Source organism: Furipterus horrens, unplaced genomic scaffold (assembly GCF_987537825.1).
Source record: "Furipterus horrens unplaced genomic scaffold, mFurHor1.1.pri manual_scaffold_10, whole genome shotgun sequence".
NCBI lineage: Eukaryota > Metazoa > Chordata > Mammalia > Chiroptera > Furipteridae > Furipterus > Furipterus horrens.
The window spans coordinates 39378930-39396328 of NW_028327180.1; the positions used below are offsets into that span (position 1 = coordinate 39378930).

The following is a 17399-nucleotide window of genomic DNA, read 5'->3' on the forward strand; positions in this document are numbered from 1 at the left end:
TGACAAAGCACCATGTGGAACCAGTCAGCCTGAGTCTGGGCTTGGACAGGAAGGCGCCATTCATCCGGAAAGAATGGAGAATGAGTCAGCAGTCCCACATCTGCCTTTCTGTGCTCAGATGATGACTGTTGTCCCCAGCAGTGATGAGAGTGCCAGGAAAGCATTCTTGGGAAAGTTCAGGCAGAGGAGCAATTCTTAGGGTGGATGGCGAGAGACAGCCTAGAGTCTAGTAGAATCTCTTGCCACTCTGCTTCCTTTAAACAGGGACCAGGGTCAGACGCGTGGCACAGGATCCTTCTCCTTTTGTAGGGGAGACCCAAGGCTCTGCTCTGTCCACCCCAGTAGGGGTAGGGGTGGAAGCTGGCATTGTGCAGGGAGGGAGATTTGAGCAAAGGTGCTCAGGGCATCCTCAAATCAGTTGATGAGCACCTGCCTATCTGCCATCACTCTTTCCGGCTCTGGGCAACAACACCTCCTTCTCATCCTGGCAGTGTCAAATTCATCAACAAGATCCAGTATGTGCACAGCTTGGAAGATCTGGAGCAGCTCATCCCCATGGAACACGTGCAGATCCCAGACTGCGTGCTACAGTAAGTGTCCCTGTGCCCTTTGAGTGCCCTCCCACCTGCATCCTCAACACTCCCAGGCTTTTCAGGTCCCCACTCAGCTGAACGCAGCTGCCCAGGAACCAGATATGAGTGGAAGAGCAGCAGAGGAGAGGGAATCAGTGAATCAAGCACATGTGAGATTAGAGAATATGTTGGGCTTGGGAATCTAGTGCAGGGCCAGACCAGCAAGCCATGGCTCCCAACTCGTTTTATAAATAAACTTCTATTGGTACACAGCCACACGCATTTATGAGCAGATCATCTATAGCTGTTTTCAAGCTGCCAATGAATTGAGTTAGTGCAACCAAGATGGGCTTACAAAGCTGAAAATATTTACTCTCTGGCCCTTTGCAGAAATACTTTGCCCTGATGGAGGTGTTACAGAGCCCCTGGGCTGCTCCAATTGAAAACAAACCCACGAGCTCTTTAGTTAGGGGTCCGATTGCCCGCCGCCAAAATTACAACTCTGAACATTATATTTGAGTGAAAAGAAAAATTGTTTATTTAACAGTTACACATATCCTTGCCTTCCCTCTACCAAACCTAACCAGTTTTAGGGGGGGTCAGAAACACCGTTTCCCTACTTCCTAGGCACAGTTCAGCTTTACCAGCAGCTGCCAATCACTCAATCTGATTGGGGAGGTCCTTTTTGTGCTGTGGTGTCCTCCAGCTCTCAATGCAGAACCGCCTGGATTCTCAGCCTCCTTGCGAACTGTCTTCTTTCTGTAAACCGCGTGGATCTCCCCTCCTTCTCCAGAGCACCCCTGCGAACACCCGCCAGCGGGAGAGACAGCCCCAGAGCACGCTGCCCCTAAACTGTTCGCAGCTGCCTATATATCCCTGACTGCGTCCTCTGACGCAGTGGGTGTTGCCAATAGTTCTGACCATTCACAGAACCCCACGTAGGCTCTGTGTGCTTTCCATACCATCCCCTGGTTCGAGACTCCTCCCATCCACCTGAGGCTTTGGATGCATTAAAGCAATTTACATAATGAAAGACACCGGCCATCAGCCTCAGGCATGTGGAGGCATTCTGAAAGCTGCTTCCTTCTCCCCATTCCCCAGCCACAAACTCCAGGGATTTTTGGACTCTCCTGTTTCTGTAACAGAGGGGTATGTAGCCCAACACATGCCAATGAGTGTGTTGCTTTATAATGGCACTCTTGAATCCCTGGATCAGGCAAAAAATGTCTGCTGAGTCACATCTACACCAGATGCTGGAACATGCCAACAAAACAGATATGCCCTGCTCAAGGGGGCTTGCAAAGCAGCTGCAGGAAGCATGAAAAGGCCAGCAGACTGTCAGCTCGGGTTGTACTTGCTGCTCTCAAGCCTAGTTTATATTCAGAACTCCCCATCAATGCACCTACAGGGAAAGAAGGGCTGTGTCTGACATGCTTTTCCTTCTCTCTTCCAGGTATGAAGAGGAAAGGCTCAAGGCCAGGAGAGAAAGGTCTGTGTGAAGTGGCCCTGTCTGCATGGGTGGGGGCTGACTCTGAGCTGAGCTTGCATGTGGGGAGCAGCCAGTGGCTTTGGCTTAGCAGGGACTGATGTCACACTTGAGGTCCTGCTCTTCTCTCGAAGACTTGGAGTCAGACCCAAGTTCAAATCCAGTTTTCCCCACTTAGCCACAGAATGACATTAGGCAAAAAAAAGTTCACAATGACCTTGGGGTTATTGTGAAAAATCAGGAACAGTGTAGCAAAATTAGCAAAAATGGACTCATGGTAATCATGATAATGTTAAGTACTCCCTTTACAGAGGGAACACAGGTTCCATACCCACCCTAAGAGACCCAGACCCTCCCCTTTAATACCTCATTGCCTCGTTGTTCATTAGTGTCACAGACCTTCAGGACCATTCTGGTCCCACCCAGTTATGGAGCTCTTATACCATCCCCTGGATACTTTCACATTCCTCCCAAGAGCCAGGCAAGCCCAGGATACTGACAGCATCTTATAGCTTGTGTATACAAAGCTCAGAGAGGGCAAGGCACCTGCCCATGGTCACACAGCAAGTCTGTGAGAGAGTTGGGGCTTTCAGTGGGTGGAAAGTATGTATCATTGCCTGGCCCTGTGCTGGAATCCAGGAACACAGAGGCAACTAAGAGTCCTGGTCCAGAAGTTTCTTTAAATGGCAAAGGAGAAGGACACTCACCCAGTGAGGAAGGTGGGCCCTGGGGACAGGGAGGGGTGATGTTGGCAGATGAGGCACATAATGAGCAAAAGTGTAGTGGGCTCACGCAGCATCATCTAATAATGACAGAGGGCAGCACAGAGGAGGTGAGGCTGGGGGCCGGGCAGCGATCACCATCCCATGCCATTCAGGAATTTTCCTCACTTCTCTCCTAGCTCTTCTCTCCTTATTTCTTCCTTCCTTCCTTCCTCCCTCCCTCCCTCTCCCTGTCTCTCTGACTCTCCCTGTCTCTGTCTCTGTCTGTCTCTTTCTCTCTCTCTCTGACTTATACTTCTCCTGACTCCCAAGCTTTAGCTATGAACAGAAATAGAAACATATCACAAGCAGGGCACTCCCCTTCTGGAACCGTAGTACATGAGGCAACAGCACCCATGGAATACCTGCATAGATGCCTCTTGGGTAATAAGTGAGAAAATTGCTCCAAAGAAATGATTCAAGGTCTCTCCCTCTCCCGTCCCTGCACATGCCCCCTTCCTCACAGCTGCCCCCTCTTCATTAGCCCCTGGGTGATCACTTCTCTCCACCCTCCCGGGCCCAGCACTTCTTGAGGGCAACAAAACCCTGTCCAAATCGCTCTCAGGCCACAATAGGCCAAAGCCAGAGAGGCCAGTGGGAACCTCGCTCCCCTTCATCCACAGCACCTTGTCATCCCTAGCCACCTCTCTCTGTCCTCAGTGCAAGGCCACAGCCAGAGTTCGTCCCACCCAGGTCAGAAGAGAAGCCAGAGGCGGCACCAGCGGAGCACAGGTAAATACACAACTGATTGCACATGAGGGCTGGCACCCAGCGTGGGCTGCCAAGCCCACTGGCACATCCAATAACAGCAATTGCACTGTTACCGTGTTTTTTGAGCCCAATATTATCAGGATGATGAGATACAAACATGAGTGTGAGCCAGCCGGGATGATGCCTGCTCTTCCATAAATACTCAGTACTGGGGTCACTTGTCCCTCCACCCTGTGCTGTCCCACGTGGGGCCACTCACACTGGCCACTATCTAAATTTAAACAAATTAACAGTAAATAAAATTTAGAAATTCGTGCCTTGGCTACACTTGTCATGTTTCAGGGCTCAGCGCTCCTGTACTGGACAACATGGAATCAGAACATGACAACTCAGTGAAAGTCTATGGACAGCATGCTTCCCAACTCCTGGGTTTTCCTCACTTATTTATTTATTTATTTATTTATTTATTTATTTATTTATTTATTTATTAAAACACATGATTATTGAATGAGTTGTTTCTCTTTTATTTATTTTTAAAAGATTTTATTTTTATTTATTTTTAGAGAGAGGGAAAGAGGAAGAGAAACGTCACTCAGTTGCCTCTCGCACGTCCCCAACTGACCTGGCCCGCAACCCAGGCATGTGCCGTGACTGGGAATCAAACCAGTGACCTTTGATTCTCAGGCCGGCACTCAATCCACTGAGCCACACCAGCCAGGGCTCTTATATTTATTTTTATTTATTGATTTTAGAGAGAAGAAGGGGGAGAGAGACAGAAACACTGATATGTGTTCCACCCATTTATACTTTCATTGGTTGATTCTTGATGTGCCTTAACTGGGGATCAAACCCACAACCTTGGCATATTGGGACGATGCTCTAACCAATTGAGCTACCCAGCTAGGGCCCCTCATTCATTTATTTTTAATTGAGGTGAAATCCACAAAACATGCAATGACTCATTTTAAAGTACACCATTTAGTGCATTCATAATGTCAGTTCCTCTTTCTAGTTCCAGAACATCCCAGTAGCCCAGAAGGATACCCTGTGCCTTTTAAGCAGTTGCTCCCATTTCCTCCTTCCACCACCTTTTTTTTTTTTTTTTTTTCAAACCCACCCAATATCCACTGAAAGTCTTTTAGAGCCTCACCCTGGAATGTGTAGAAGACAAACAGCATGGCTCTGGCTCCCTCCTTCCCCTGTCCTTGGACTCGCCAAGGGCAGTGGCTCTATCTTCAGACCATCCCCTCCTCTTCCCTGTATTCAGCACAAGGCAAGCCCAGGGACCACAGGCCGCTGATGTCACTGAGAAACCAAGTTGTGGTCTCAGATGAAGGTCCTAGCAGGTGACCTTTGTATAAGTCCCTGTGGGTGTGTTGGCCTCTCCAGACCTGGTGGACCCAGAGCAACAACAGTGGCTTTGTTTTGCTTTAGGGAAGGACCTTGGCCGGTCTCCTCATAATTGCCTGTCCTGGCTTATTTGTCTCTCAGCAGACACATGCTGACACTTGCTTTGTACCAGATAACGATGAAGCTGTGCCAGCCCTCATGGGGCTCAAAGACAAATGCCAAGCCTCCCAAAAGTAGACAAATAATGTTAAGACTCCTTCCCTCTTCCATAGGTCTGCTCCGGTCACAGAAGATCAGGAAACAAGGTGGGTAGGAAGCAGAGTGATCTTGAGCCTATTTTTGAAATGTTCTAAGTAGAGACCACTCCAGCCAAAGGGGGCACTGTCTGCCCACAGCCTGTCTCAGTGTTTCAGCCTGGTTCCCAATGCCAGGAAAAGCCTTCTTGTATGTTTGGTGGTTTGTTAGAAGGGCTCGCAGACCTCAGCAAAGCTGCTGTGCTCATGGTTATGGTTTATTACAATGAAAGGATGGACACAGGTGAAAATCAGCAATAGGACAACCCTTAAGTCTTCCAGCAAAAATGTGGGCAATACACAGGAAGTGATGCCAACCAGGGTTGCTCACCTGAGCCTTGGTGTCCAGGGTATTTACTGAGGTCAGTCACATATGCACAGCTGACTGCCCACATGACTGACTTTTGTTCTAACCTCTCCAGAGGTCAAGCTGATATCCGCCCACCCTAAGTCACATTGTTAACATAGACTGTCTGACATGAGGCAAGGTCTCAGGTATACAGAGTCACTCTTACCAGGCAGGACATTCCCAGAATGCAGAGGTGGTCACCAAGGAGCCAGACCTTTCTTTGGAATGTACAGTTAATCCTTGACCACTCACTCTCCTACAGATCTGTAACATGTCATAATACTACCCATGTAATGCAGGAAGCCCCAGGCTAAGAAACATCAAAAATGGTCTTAGACCAGTCAGTACCGCCATGAGCATCCTGAGTGGACACACGTTCTCAACACATTTTTTAAAAGATCATCTCAATCCATGCCTTCTGGCACAAAACACACAAGAGAATCATCCTCCTGAGAAAAAAGTCAGCAGATACAATAATCAACAGAATTAGACACCCCTCCTGGGTATCTTCAGGTAGAAATGATTAAAATGATTAAAAACACAAGAGAAGAAATTGTACAGAACGATGGATAGATGGTTGGACAGGCAGATGGGGGCTTGGATAGATGGGTAGATGGAAGGAAGGAAGGAAGGAAGGATGGATGGATGGATGGATGGATGGATGAATGGATGAATGGATGGGGTGTGGATGGGTTGAAGTTTCTCTCCAGTCTGATTGAGGGCACCAGCCCTGAGGCCTGGTTCTGCTGGGGCACCGAGAAAAAGGTCCACTTCAGAACAACACCTGGGAGGTGGGTGGCAGATGGTAGACCTTGAAGGGCAGGTGCCACCCTTGCTGCTAAGAGTGCAGCAAATCCATATTCCACGCACATGGGTAAGTACCTTCCACGTTCTTTAAAAAACAATAATAGGAACACTTGAGATTGTGCTTCCCAGCATATGTCATCAGTTTGGCTCAAATAAACTCTTATAAAAATTCAAATAAAAAAAATAAACCAATAATAAGTCGGCCTTGTTTTCCCCTCTCCAGCATGTCCTGAGGCAACGAGAGAACAGAGAAGAACACGAAAGAAAATACCAGACGCCAAGAAGCCTCTGTCAGACGCCCTCTGGCCCTGGATCTCATCCCCACCTCATCCTGAATCCCAGCCTTCGGAGGTGCCTGCTTCCTCCACCCGTCTCTGAAACCCAGCATCCTTTTTAGCTGCTTGAAAACATTTTTTTTAATAATGCAGTAGACATGCATTCTGGCAAAGAATCCAGTTCTCAGCCCTCTACCCTTCCAGACTCATGAGCTCACAGCCAAGAAGAGAGAGAAGCACAGGGCATTGCCCATGTGTCCTTGGTGGCCTCTGAGTCCCCTACCATTGCACAAAGCCCTGGTGTAAGACCATTCTCTTGCTTGACACCTGACCTAGGTTGGAGCTATAGATGCCCACCAGCTCCCTGGCTGGATCTGGAATTCATACTTGTGCCTTTCCTCCCAGAATGGCCTCTGCAATCCTGAGCATCTGGCCAGGAAGCTCAGCTCCCCAGTAGGGCTACCTGGGGCACCTTCAACCTCATGGCTTCTCATTTGACTGGCCCCTTTTGTCTCTTATGACACCTACATCTGCTGAGGGAGAACGGTAGCCCACAGCACAAGTGAGGGCTGACACTACTCATCCTTGTCCTACACTCGCAGTCACACAGACTCTCTCAATCTAGAACATTCTCAATCCCCTTTAATGCAGATGCCATGTCACAGGGCAATCGATCAATACCTCATAAGGGAATGAGTTGTCCTCACTTCTCCATACTCCCCAACTTGGGGTTAGATGTGCCCCTTGGGTCCCCACCAAGAGCAGAGGCTGAGAAAATAGCTCTGAAATAGGTTTATTCTGGAAACACAGACCAAGAAAAAGGAAGATACAGGGTACTGGATGTTTGTTTCAAAGGTCATCTAGGAATATAAATCCCAGTGGACTGGATGCTACAGTCACCTGTATTAAAAGGAGACAGACTTTTCTAATGTGGGCCAGACACTAATCAGGTGGTCTCTAAAAATAGTGAGTCCCCCATCTCCAGAGGTATTTAAGAAAAGGCTGGACAGTGCTTGCAGAAACGGATCCTCTGTGCCCACTCTAATCCTAAGAGTCCCTCTTTCTATGAATCTGAGCAAAAGTTGAGCAGGCACATCCTCCAGGCCCCTCTTGCTGGCTCTGTAGCTGGCCTCTTAGCTGGGTGTCACCAAGGTTTGGTTGACACCCCTCACAATTTCCAAGCATGACATTCTTGGCCTCAGTGGAAATGTTGAATGCCTCTTAACCTGGGATGAGAGGAGCCTGCCTTTGGAGCTATCCCACCAGCAGCTCCTGCCTTGAAAAATGCCAGGTTTCTGAGCTGCTTTGGGCCTGCATATTCTAGGACCCAGCATTGTCCCCACGAGGCCAGGACATCTGGGGACCTGGTGGAGTTTTTAAATTGTGGTTCTGCTCTCTTTCCCAACTATCAATAAAGACAGGGACCCTGTTCTGGGCCTAGGTGAATCACCTGGAGCCTGAGGCAGCAGAGGTTGGTGGATGGGCCTCTAGGCTGCCCTCCAAAAGGCGTCTCTGTCCCAGGCACTAAACTCCAGGTTCAGGTGGCCAGCTCTGCTCATCTGAGGCCATCATGGTCCTGAAAGGCCCAAGCTCCCACCCAGTGAATGCGGTAACTCCTGGGAGGCTGGTGCCTCACTGCAAGGAAAAAAGGAGTCAGGGATAGGAACCAATTCATTCTCTTCAACCCAATGATTACTAAATGCCTGCAGAGGGTATGGACAGACAGAGGTGCTGAGCCCATTCAGCCCTCAAGGACCCTGCAGGCTAAAGATTCTGGCCGCACGAGAAATTCCAACAGATTCCATGTGGCCTACCACCATCCCTCCAGACCACCAGCACCACAGACAAACGAATGGGCAAGCAGAACCAAGGACCCCAACCTAGCCACAGCAGCCCTTTCAGAACAGAGAGACTCTGAGGAGGCTGTCTCCAGGCCAGCCACCTGTCACAGGTGTGAGATGTTCTGAAGCCCAGCTCCATCCAAACAGGGCCACTGTGTCCAGGCAGGCTTCTACCTGCACCCTCTGAAATCAGCTTTGCGAATGATTTGTATTTGTGGGGTAGTTTTGGCCAAAATGCAACAGACCTGGATCCCTTGTCATCAAGGAACATTGGGTTTTCCTCTTGTGACACATGGGGGCATCATAAGTCCTGCCCCAAAGTCCAAGTTCACATGCCCATTCTTCCCATGGTGAGTTTTGCGGTTTTTAAAGACAAAAGCAATTCATTATGATTATTGTTGTGATGTGAGAACATCATTTCCATAAACTTCGGGGGGGGGGGATTTTTATGTGAAATAAACTATAACTAAGAAAAGAGGTTTATTACTTTTTGTCCATGTCCAAGGACTATGGTCCTTGCTGGTCTTGAGTGCGGTTCAGAAGACAGAGCTTTAACAGCTCCATGCCTTGGGTGACTTTGGATGACCTTGGGCTATCACCTGTCCTGTGTGGCTTCCATCTCTCATCTGCAGAGTGGGGTCCTGATGGGTGACTCCTCCGGGCCTCATGGGAAGACTCAATGAAGGAGCAAACCCTGGTGTCACGCAGAGCCCTTTCAGACTCTGCCTCTCCATGATTCAAGTTCATTTCCTGCCCCCAATTCTTTCTGAGATCAAATACAGTGAGCAGTTAATAGTAATAATAATATGTTATTTTATTTTTATATATTTGTATATTATAGTAATTACTATAGTATTATTATAAGTGTATTATGATCATTATTATTATTATTATTGAAAGGGAAGGCTATTTCCTCTCTGCACTCACACCAAACCTCTGACACCAGCTGTGGGGGCTTTTCCCACGACAAGCAATTCACCGGTTCTCAGAAGACACCAGCTGAGTGTCCTACAATTTAACTCTACTCTGACGCTGTCTGGAGTTAGCACAGACCCCGCACGTTAAGAGCTCAGCTTCACAACTGACCCTCAGATGCCGGTCAAAAGTAGCGGATCCCCAGGTTACCCGCACTTCTGTCTCACTTGGCTACACTCACACACACTTCAGGTTCAGTAATTTGCTACAGCAGCTCACAGAACTCGGGAAAAAGAGTTAACCCGCTAGATGACCAGCCTTTGATAAGGGACAGACCTCAGCAACAGCCAGATGGAAGAGACGCACAGAACGAAGTTTGGGGGAGGGGCTCAGAGCTTCCACGCCACCTCCGCACCACCTCCCAGAATGCGGACATGCTTGCCTCCCCGGAAGCTCTCTGAACCCCTTCAGTTAATGATTTTTGTGGAGGCTTCATCACGTAGGTGTGATGGATTAAATTGTTGGCTTTTGGTGACTGACTCAATTCCCAGCCCCTCCCTCCTAAAATCTCCATCCTCTAACCCTATGCTGGTACCCCTGGCCACCGCCCCCACCCCCCTCCCGTGGTTATAGGGCCTTTACAAAGCCTCAACATCAGTATCAACTCAGGTGAGTTTGAAATAGCAAATAGCAAAAGACACTTCTTTCATCTTTATCACTTTGGAACTATTCCAGGAACCGAGGACAAAAGTCCAAATATTATAACAAAAGGTACTCACTCTTATCTCTTAGGAAATTACAAAGGCCTTAGGAACTGTGTGCTGGGAACGGGGACTAAGACCAAATATATATTTATAATAAATCACAACATCACAATAATCATAAAGATAACAATAATAATAACAGCCTGTGCCCATGTTACTGAGGGGATACTGAGACGCGAGAGGTGACGTGGCTCACCCAAGTTCACACAGGTCAGCTGGGGGGTTGTGCCCCTCATAGGGTGGGTGGAAGCTTCAGTCTAGAAGTGCATCCCAGTTCCAACAGTAAGCAGCTGTTTGAATTGGGCAAGTGTGTCCCTCAGCTCCCAGGGGTACAGGACAGGGACCAGCAAGGTCATGCCCCATCCTACCCCACCCCAGGCAGCTGAGCGACATGAGGCCAAACCCACTGACTCCTCCGGGCCTCACGGGGGCACTCAATGGAGGAACCCTGGTGTCACGCTGAGATTTTCTGGAGGGAGCCCAGGTCACCGGAGCACAGCTATCTTGGCACTCACCATTCTGGACCTTAAGCCCATCTTGGCATGGGCAGCCCCCTTGGAAAGGGACATTTCCACAGGGCGGGGAGGTTTGGTGGGGAGGGGCTGGAGCTGCTGCTGCTGCTGTAGCTAGTGATGGAGTGGGCGGTGGGTGGTGACTTGTCTTTCTTCACTGTCACCAGAGCCAGCCTTAATGTCAGGGTCAGGCCAGAGGACACACTGAGTGGGATATTTTTAGGAAGGGAAGCTGTGTGGCATCTTATCTGCACCATGGGCAGTCTGGCTAGGAGGGGGAAGAGGAGGGGAGAGAGAGAGGAGGAAAGAGGCAGCTGGGGTGACATATACCCATACCCCCCCAACACCAGCTGGCCCATGACTAATTTAGGCAAAAGGCATCGTGCAGCTATTTCCATCCATTGGGAACAGGTGCGGGGGTGGAGGCAGTGTCCCCCACCCCGTGGGCCACACTGCCAATAGGCCACGCACCACCTCCCTCGCCGCGACATCCGGGCTGCCCAGGCCTATAAAGCTGCCAGGTTTTCTCAATGAAGCCGGGACGCTGCACACAGCGGCATTGGACCCAGCCTAGTGTCCGGGAGTCCGCAGGCCAAGCACGATTCCCACCGCCCCTCCGCGTGAAGATGAAGTGTATTGTGGGCATCGGAGGGTGAGAAACCTGGGCGCCAGGGTGGATGGGTGGATGGCCTTGTGGGGCAAAGGCACAGAGGAGGCCACGGAATGAATGGAGGGCTGCCTGGTCCCTGGGGTCGTAGGGCCTGCTGCCCAAGGTCTGAGTATGGGGTCTGTGCCCTTGGAGGTTGGGTGCTGTCCTCCATGGGCTAGGCGCGAGGCCTGATTTTTAATTTTCCAATGGAAATCAGTTTTCCCCTCTATACTCAGTGTAAAACCAAAAATCAGTGGGGAGAGTAGACTTTATGAAGCTCAGGCAAGCCCTCGGAACAGTCTGGGGCCGCCTTTGGTGGGGGGACACCCTACATAGAGGCAGACACGTGGGCAGGTGGGCCCCCAGAGTGGCATTGTTGTGCGACTGTGCATAGTACCTGCCAGTCAGGGGCCTCCCTCCCAGGGGATTTACGTTTTCCATTTGATTATCAATAACCAGGCCTTTTAAGATGATACTAGGGAAGCACTGTGCCTAAGCAAGGTGGGCTTGGGGACAGGAATGTCTTACCCAGGGGGTCACCCTGGGCCCCCTCCTGTCACTTGGTTTAATGCTCTATTGCTCAGTTGAAACTCGTAACATATTTGAAGGCGGGCCCCTGCACTTCATTTTGTGTCAGGCCCTGCAAATTCTGTAGCCACCTTGCAAGATATGCCTTTTAGTAACATACCAAATTAATGTCAGGCCTTTCTAAACTGCTCCCCCTTGATGCATGGGGTCCCCTTTCCCAACGGCCCTTTTAATTGACTGCAGCTTCCCCTGTTCCACACCTGGCTTTCTGCCTAGAACAGAAACGCAAGGTCAAAGGGACACTCATTTCCAGAAAGGCCGGACAGTTACCTTTTTATGTCCTTGGTCAGGTCCAGGAGTCCATTGTCTTATTCCCTCTGCCACAGGGTGACCCTCATTCTGGTTTTCTTGGCACTGAAGGGTCTCCAGGATTGGGACTTTCAGTGCTAAAAGCAGAGACATCCTCAGAGATCACTGCTTTTTAATTTATTTTTTCCTTTTTTAATTTTTCCTTGGTTACAACCAGTTCATGAAGTTGAGTGCTTCTTTTAGTTTTGCACTGAACTGCTGGTTTTTCTATGCAAATATTTTTTCTCACCCGGTTTGCACTTGTTCTAACATTTTGACCAAAAAACAAAACAAAACAAAACAAAAATCCCTCCTATGGCTAAATCATGCTTGGATCTCAGTTTCCTCATCCATACAAATGAGCTCCCAGCCCCACCTCCTGAGTTTGCGGTGATGCCGAAATGAGTCCAGTGCTCTGGATGGTCCTGCGCCAGCCAACACTGTGTTAGCTGTTTGTTTGCTTGCATACTTTCTGCTCCTCTTCTCTGCTTAGAAAGCGTCCTCTGACCTTAGGCAAATAACAGTATCCTCTTAGCTCTAAGTTTTTACAGTTCTGTGTATATATTTCCGTCTGATTCTGGGGGGGCCCCTCAGACCTAGCCAAGCAGCCTCATGTGGACAATGTCTCCACAGCATGACCAACGGTGGCAAGACCACATTGACCAACAGCCTGCTCAAGGTGCTACCCAACTGCTGTGTGATCCACCAGGATGACTTTTTCAAGGTGGCTACCCTCACCTGGGGGTCGGGGGAGCCGGCCCAGACCACCCTGCCCTCTGCAGCTCACTGCCCACGTGGGCCAGGCAAAGACCCATCACAGGTCACCCTGGGCCAAGAGAGCAAGGGACAGACGTTCTTATTTACTGAGTGCCTATTATGCACCTGGCACGTTCTCACTGGACACCTGTTCCCCATTAGACTGATGGGGACACTGCAGTTCCCAAAGGGGGGGTGCCACCAGGCCAGTGTGGCCTTCCAGGCCCTTTCTCCTTCTGCACCTCCACTTTCCCACCTGCAAAATGAGCTCGGAACCTGCCCTCCATGCTCTGTGGAGGATGAGGGGTAATGAGATGGATGCAAAGCTCCTTCCCTCCTGGTCCCAGGAGTGATGGGCGGGGGAGGGAAGTGTCCCAGCACCAACTTGAGCCCTCCCCGACACCTTGGAGCCTGTAAGCATCAACTGCAGAGAGTCAGGCAGGCAGCCCTGCCAGACCCTGGGCTCCTCACTGTGGGCTCTCCAGGAACCACCAAGATTCAGTCACCCCAGGGTGGTGGTGAGGTGGGAAGGCGGGCACTGAGCCCGGGGTTCGGGCTCCTCTGTTTCAGCCCCAAGACCAAATCGCAGTTGGGGAGGACGGCTTCAAGCAGTGGGATGGTAAGGATGGCTGGTGGCCCCGCGCCCCTGCCTGCACTGTCCCTCCTTTCCCCGACTCTGCCGACGCCCGCTCTCCCTGCCCCCAGTGCTGGAGTCCCTGGATATGGAGGCCATGCTGAGCACCGTGCAGGCCTGGATGCGCAACCCTCGAAAGTTCGCCCGTGCCCATGGGGTCAGTGTCCAGCCAGACACCTTGGACACCCACATCCTCATTCTGGAAGGATTCCTGTTGTACAGCTACAAGTGAGTGATGGCAGGTCATGCCCCAGACAATTGGGCCCTCCCAGGGGTTGGGGGCAGAGCTGGGCTTAGCTCAGAGGTCTGGGGTGAAACCCCTGCTTCTTGGGGAAACTAAGTCCTTCTAGAACTCAGCCCTCTCAGCAGAGCAGGAAGCTAGGCTGACCCCTGTCCTCACTGGGTGGCCCTGGGCAAGACACAGCACCTCTCTTGGCCCATTCAAATTGGGGGCTGCTGTAGGGATGTTCCTGGGCATAGCAGGAGACTGGCCGATACTAGTCCCCTCCCTGAGCCCTACACTAACCAACCCAGAACCCACCCCTACCCTGGCCCTCATCACCCAAGAAAGTGTCCGGAAGCCAAGGCTGTGGGGCTGTGTATCTTTGAGCCCCATGAAGGAAGGCCCATGGCGCTGACCGTGTCCTCCACTCCTGCCAGGCCCCTGGTGGACTTATACAGCCGACGGTACTTCCTGACCGTCCCCTATGAAGAGTGCAAGTGGAGGAGGAGGTGAGCCTGGAGGCCCCGTCTGGTTTCCCAGGTGGGACCAGGAAACCAGTGATGCCCACTGGACACAGGCCACCCTGAAACTGCAGGTTGGCAGCCAGCAGGCACTTCACTGGTCCCTGCTCTGTTCCTGAAACCCCAGCCAGGAACAGAGGCATGGCCCACCCCTGCACTTCCTTCAGCATCTACCAGGCTCAGGTGGTGAAAATGCCAGACGCTGGGGCACCCAGACCCCAGCCCATGGCCCCTGATTCAGTGGGGTCCCCTATCTCAGTGGTGCTGTCCCTGACCTATTTCACATCTCTTGGGTTCTGCTCATGGTACCACCTTTAGATGATGTGGGCATCACTCATTCTTGCCTTTGCCTCTTCCCAGTACTCGAAGATACAAGGTCCCCGATCCCCCCGGCCTCTTTGATGGCCACGTGTGGCCCATGTACCAGAAGTATAAGCAAGAAATGGAGGCCAATGGCGTGGAAGTAGGTAAGTAAGGCCCTGGGTAGGAGGGGGCCTAGCCCTGGGGGGACTCTGAGGCCAGCCACTCCCCAGGGGGACCACTTGAGAAACCTAGAAGTCCCTCCTCAAGCCTCACTGTCAGTCCCCCTTACTTTGGGCTCCAGTGGCCATTCTATTCCAGCAAACTGATTCTGCGGGTCTGCTTCCCGCTGACCCAACAGTCCATCTCCCTGTGAGCTGGCTGCCCACCTCTTGGCGGCAGCCGTGGCAGCCCAGCAGTTCCGCCCATGACTATGTTTTTTTTTTTTTTTTTTTTTTATTTCAGTGTACCTGGATGGCATGAAGTCCCGTGAGGAGCTCTTCTACCAGGTCCTGGAAGACATTCAGAACTCACTCCTGAACTACTCCTAGTGTGGCTGCAGGAGGAGGGGCCCAGCCCCGGACTGAAGGGACCCATATACGATTCTGGCCACAGCATGGCCAGGCTGGAGGCATCCCAGCAGGATACTGCATGACCATTTCCCCCTGTGGATTTCTGTACAGATGAGAGTGGAGGCCCCACTCATAGTTCAGCATCTCAGGGCCCTGGGATGCTGCCCCAAGATGCCTCTGTAACCTCAGAGCAGCTTAAGTATTAAACCTGATCCTGTTTTGTTTTGTTTTTTTAACTGTTGTGGTTCAGCCTCTTGTGTTTGAGGCACCTTTGAAAAGGACTCTCCAGTCCCCTCTCCTTGTTCACTGGTGGCCTCTGGGGGTGGCACTGAGAGCTCTAAGCAGTTAGTCTCCACCTGTTGGGCCCATACCGACATGACCCCAGGGGCTGCTTGCAGGTCCTTGGGGCCTCAGTTTCCCCAGAGGGCAAATTTCCTGCCAGCTTCTACCAGACGGCACAGCATAACCCAGAACAGGGGCTGGGAAGTCAGCCCAGCCTGAGGCTGCCCCAGTTCTTGGCTGAGCCTTGCCCTACCACACCCCCAGCACATTCTCTGTGGTTGGAGTTAATACTTACTGTTTAGGATTATTGGGATGTTTTCATGACCCAGGGTGCTCATAAAAGACATACTTCCATGTCTCCCTGAGCCCTCCCTGAAATCTCAGTGAGACACTTTATTATTTACACACATTTCGAGGGCAAGTAAACTGAGGATCAGAGATGGTCAGTGGCTTGGTGGAGCTGGGATTTGAACCTGATTTCCCTAGACCCTTTGCTCAAGGGAGTCTGGAAGGTTCAATGGGAACCAGAGTCTCGGTGGGGGGAGGACAGGGTGCCCCATGACCTGAGGGTGATGTCCCACAGCCAGCTGTGGATCTGTAGCTTCCCACACTACTCAGTCCAGAATGGCATGAAAAACCGTCAGTCCAGACAGGTTTGGGCAAAACCAGTGGACATTTGGAAATTATGGAAGAAAAAAATTACCATATAATGCAGCAGTTCCACTCATAGGAATACCCAAAATAATTTTAAATGGGTGTTCAAAAAAGAACTTACATATGAATGTTCACGGTAGCCAAAAGGCGGAAGCAACCCAAGTCTCCATTGATGGGTAAATGGAAAAACACAACATGATTTATCATACAAAGGAATATTACTCAGCCAGGAAAATGAGTAAAACTCTGACACTCACTGCAAGGTGAATGAACCTTGAAACCATGATGCTCAGTGAAAGAAGTCAGACACAGAAGGCCACACAGTGTGTGATTCTGTTTATGAGAAATGCCCAGAACAGGCACATTCACAGAGACAGAGAGTGGGTTAGTGGTTGTCAGGGGCTGGGGGATGGTGATGGGAAATGACTGCTCCTGGGGATGGGGTTTCTTTTTAGAATGATAATATTCTGGAATTAGATGGAAGTAGTGGTTGTACAATATTGTAAATGCACTAAATACCACTGAGCTGTTGACTTAAAAATGATTTATTTTATGTTCTGGGAAGGGAGGGAGGAAGGGAGAAAGAAATGGAGGATCAGATCTGGGCACCGGCATGATTCTGGGAAGGGGCATCAGCCACAGGCCAGCATTTGCAGGAGATACATTCGGCCAAGGTGGGGAGAAGGTCCCACAGGCTTTCTTGCTGTATCTGCAGTCACAGAGCAAAGTCAATAAGATGAGGAGTGTGGATTCCAGAGCCCTGCCCATCACTCATTGCAAGGCTCAGACCCCTCACTTTTCCATCTGTGACAGCCCCACCGCCCTCCAAGCTTCCTGCAGGGGGGACCATGGAGTGGGGTGTCTGTACTCGAAGACCCCCTGCCCCCTGCCACAGAACAGGCTGGCCAGCAGGTTGATCCTACATGCTCTGCGCACCCCAGGTATGGGGTCCTAGTTGGATGCTCACTTCTTGTGTTCCAGCCCAAAGCCTGCCAGCTGGCCGGTCTACTGGGCGGCTGCCTCTTCTAAGCACAGCTTTCCTGCAAATAGAAATCACCTGGCATAGGAGTCTCCGCGGCCCTTCTTCACTCCTGTGGCCTCAAGACACAGCACAGAGCAAGAAACAGAAAAGAAAGTGCTAAGTGGACAGACAGGTGGACTGATAGGACAAACCAATGGACGGCAGCAGAGCCAGGAGAAACCACGTGCTCTGGGCCTGGGCCTTGTCCCTGGCATATATTTCAGCAAAGGCCTCATGGCTCTTTCCCCTGATCTGAAAACCCCATCCAGTCCTAT

General features: G+C 50.8%; 2 protein-coding genes across 2 annotated transcripts in view; both read left to right on the forward strand.

Annotated features, from left to right (window-relative positions):
• Positions 1 to 8905, forward strand: part of ATCAY (ATCAY kinesin light chain interacting caytaxin) — a 32205-nt gene extending 23300 nt beyond the window's left edge. The window contains exons 9-13 of the mRNA XM_090289328.1: positions 492 to 590; positions 2026 to 2061; positions 3480 to 3551; positions 5153 to 5185; positions 6553 to 8905. Of these exons, the coding sequence (XP_090145454.1) occupies positions 492 to 590; positions 2026 to 2061; positions 3480 to 3551; positions 5153 to 5185; positions 6553 to 6562 (250 nt within the window). The 3' untranslated portion in view covers positions 6563 to 8905. The remainder of the gene's footprint in view (positions 1 to 491; positions 591 to 2025; positions 2062 to 3479; positions 3552 to 5152; positions 5186 to 6552) is intronic.
• Positions 8906 to 11140: 2235 nt separating this feature from the next.
• On the forward strand, positions 11141 to 15403 carry NMRK2 (nicotinamide riboside kinase 2). Its single transcript, XM_090289327.1, has 7 exons — positions 11141 to 11288; positions 12795 to 12885; positions 13488 to 13536; positions 13623 to 13779; positions 14212 to 14283; positions 14656 to 14762; positions 15061 to 15403. Exons 1-7 carry the CDS (start codon positions 11167 to 11169, stop codon positions 15144 to 15146), a joined length of 684 nt encoding a protein of 227 aa, XP_090145453.1. The 5' UTR covers positions 11141 to 11166; the 3' UTR covers positions 15147 to 15403.
• The last annotated feature ends 1996 nt before the right edge of the window (positions 15404 to 17399 follow it).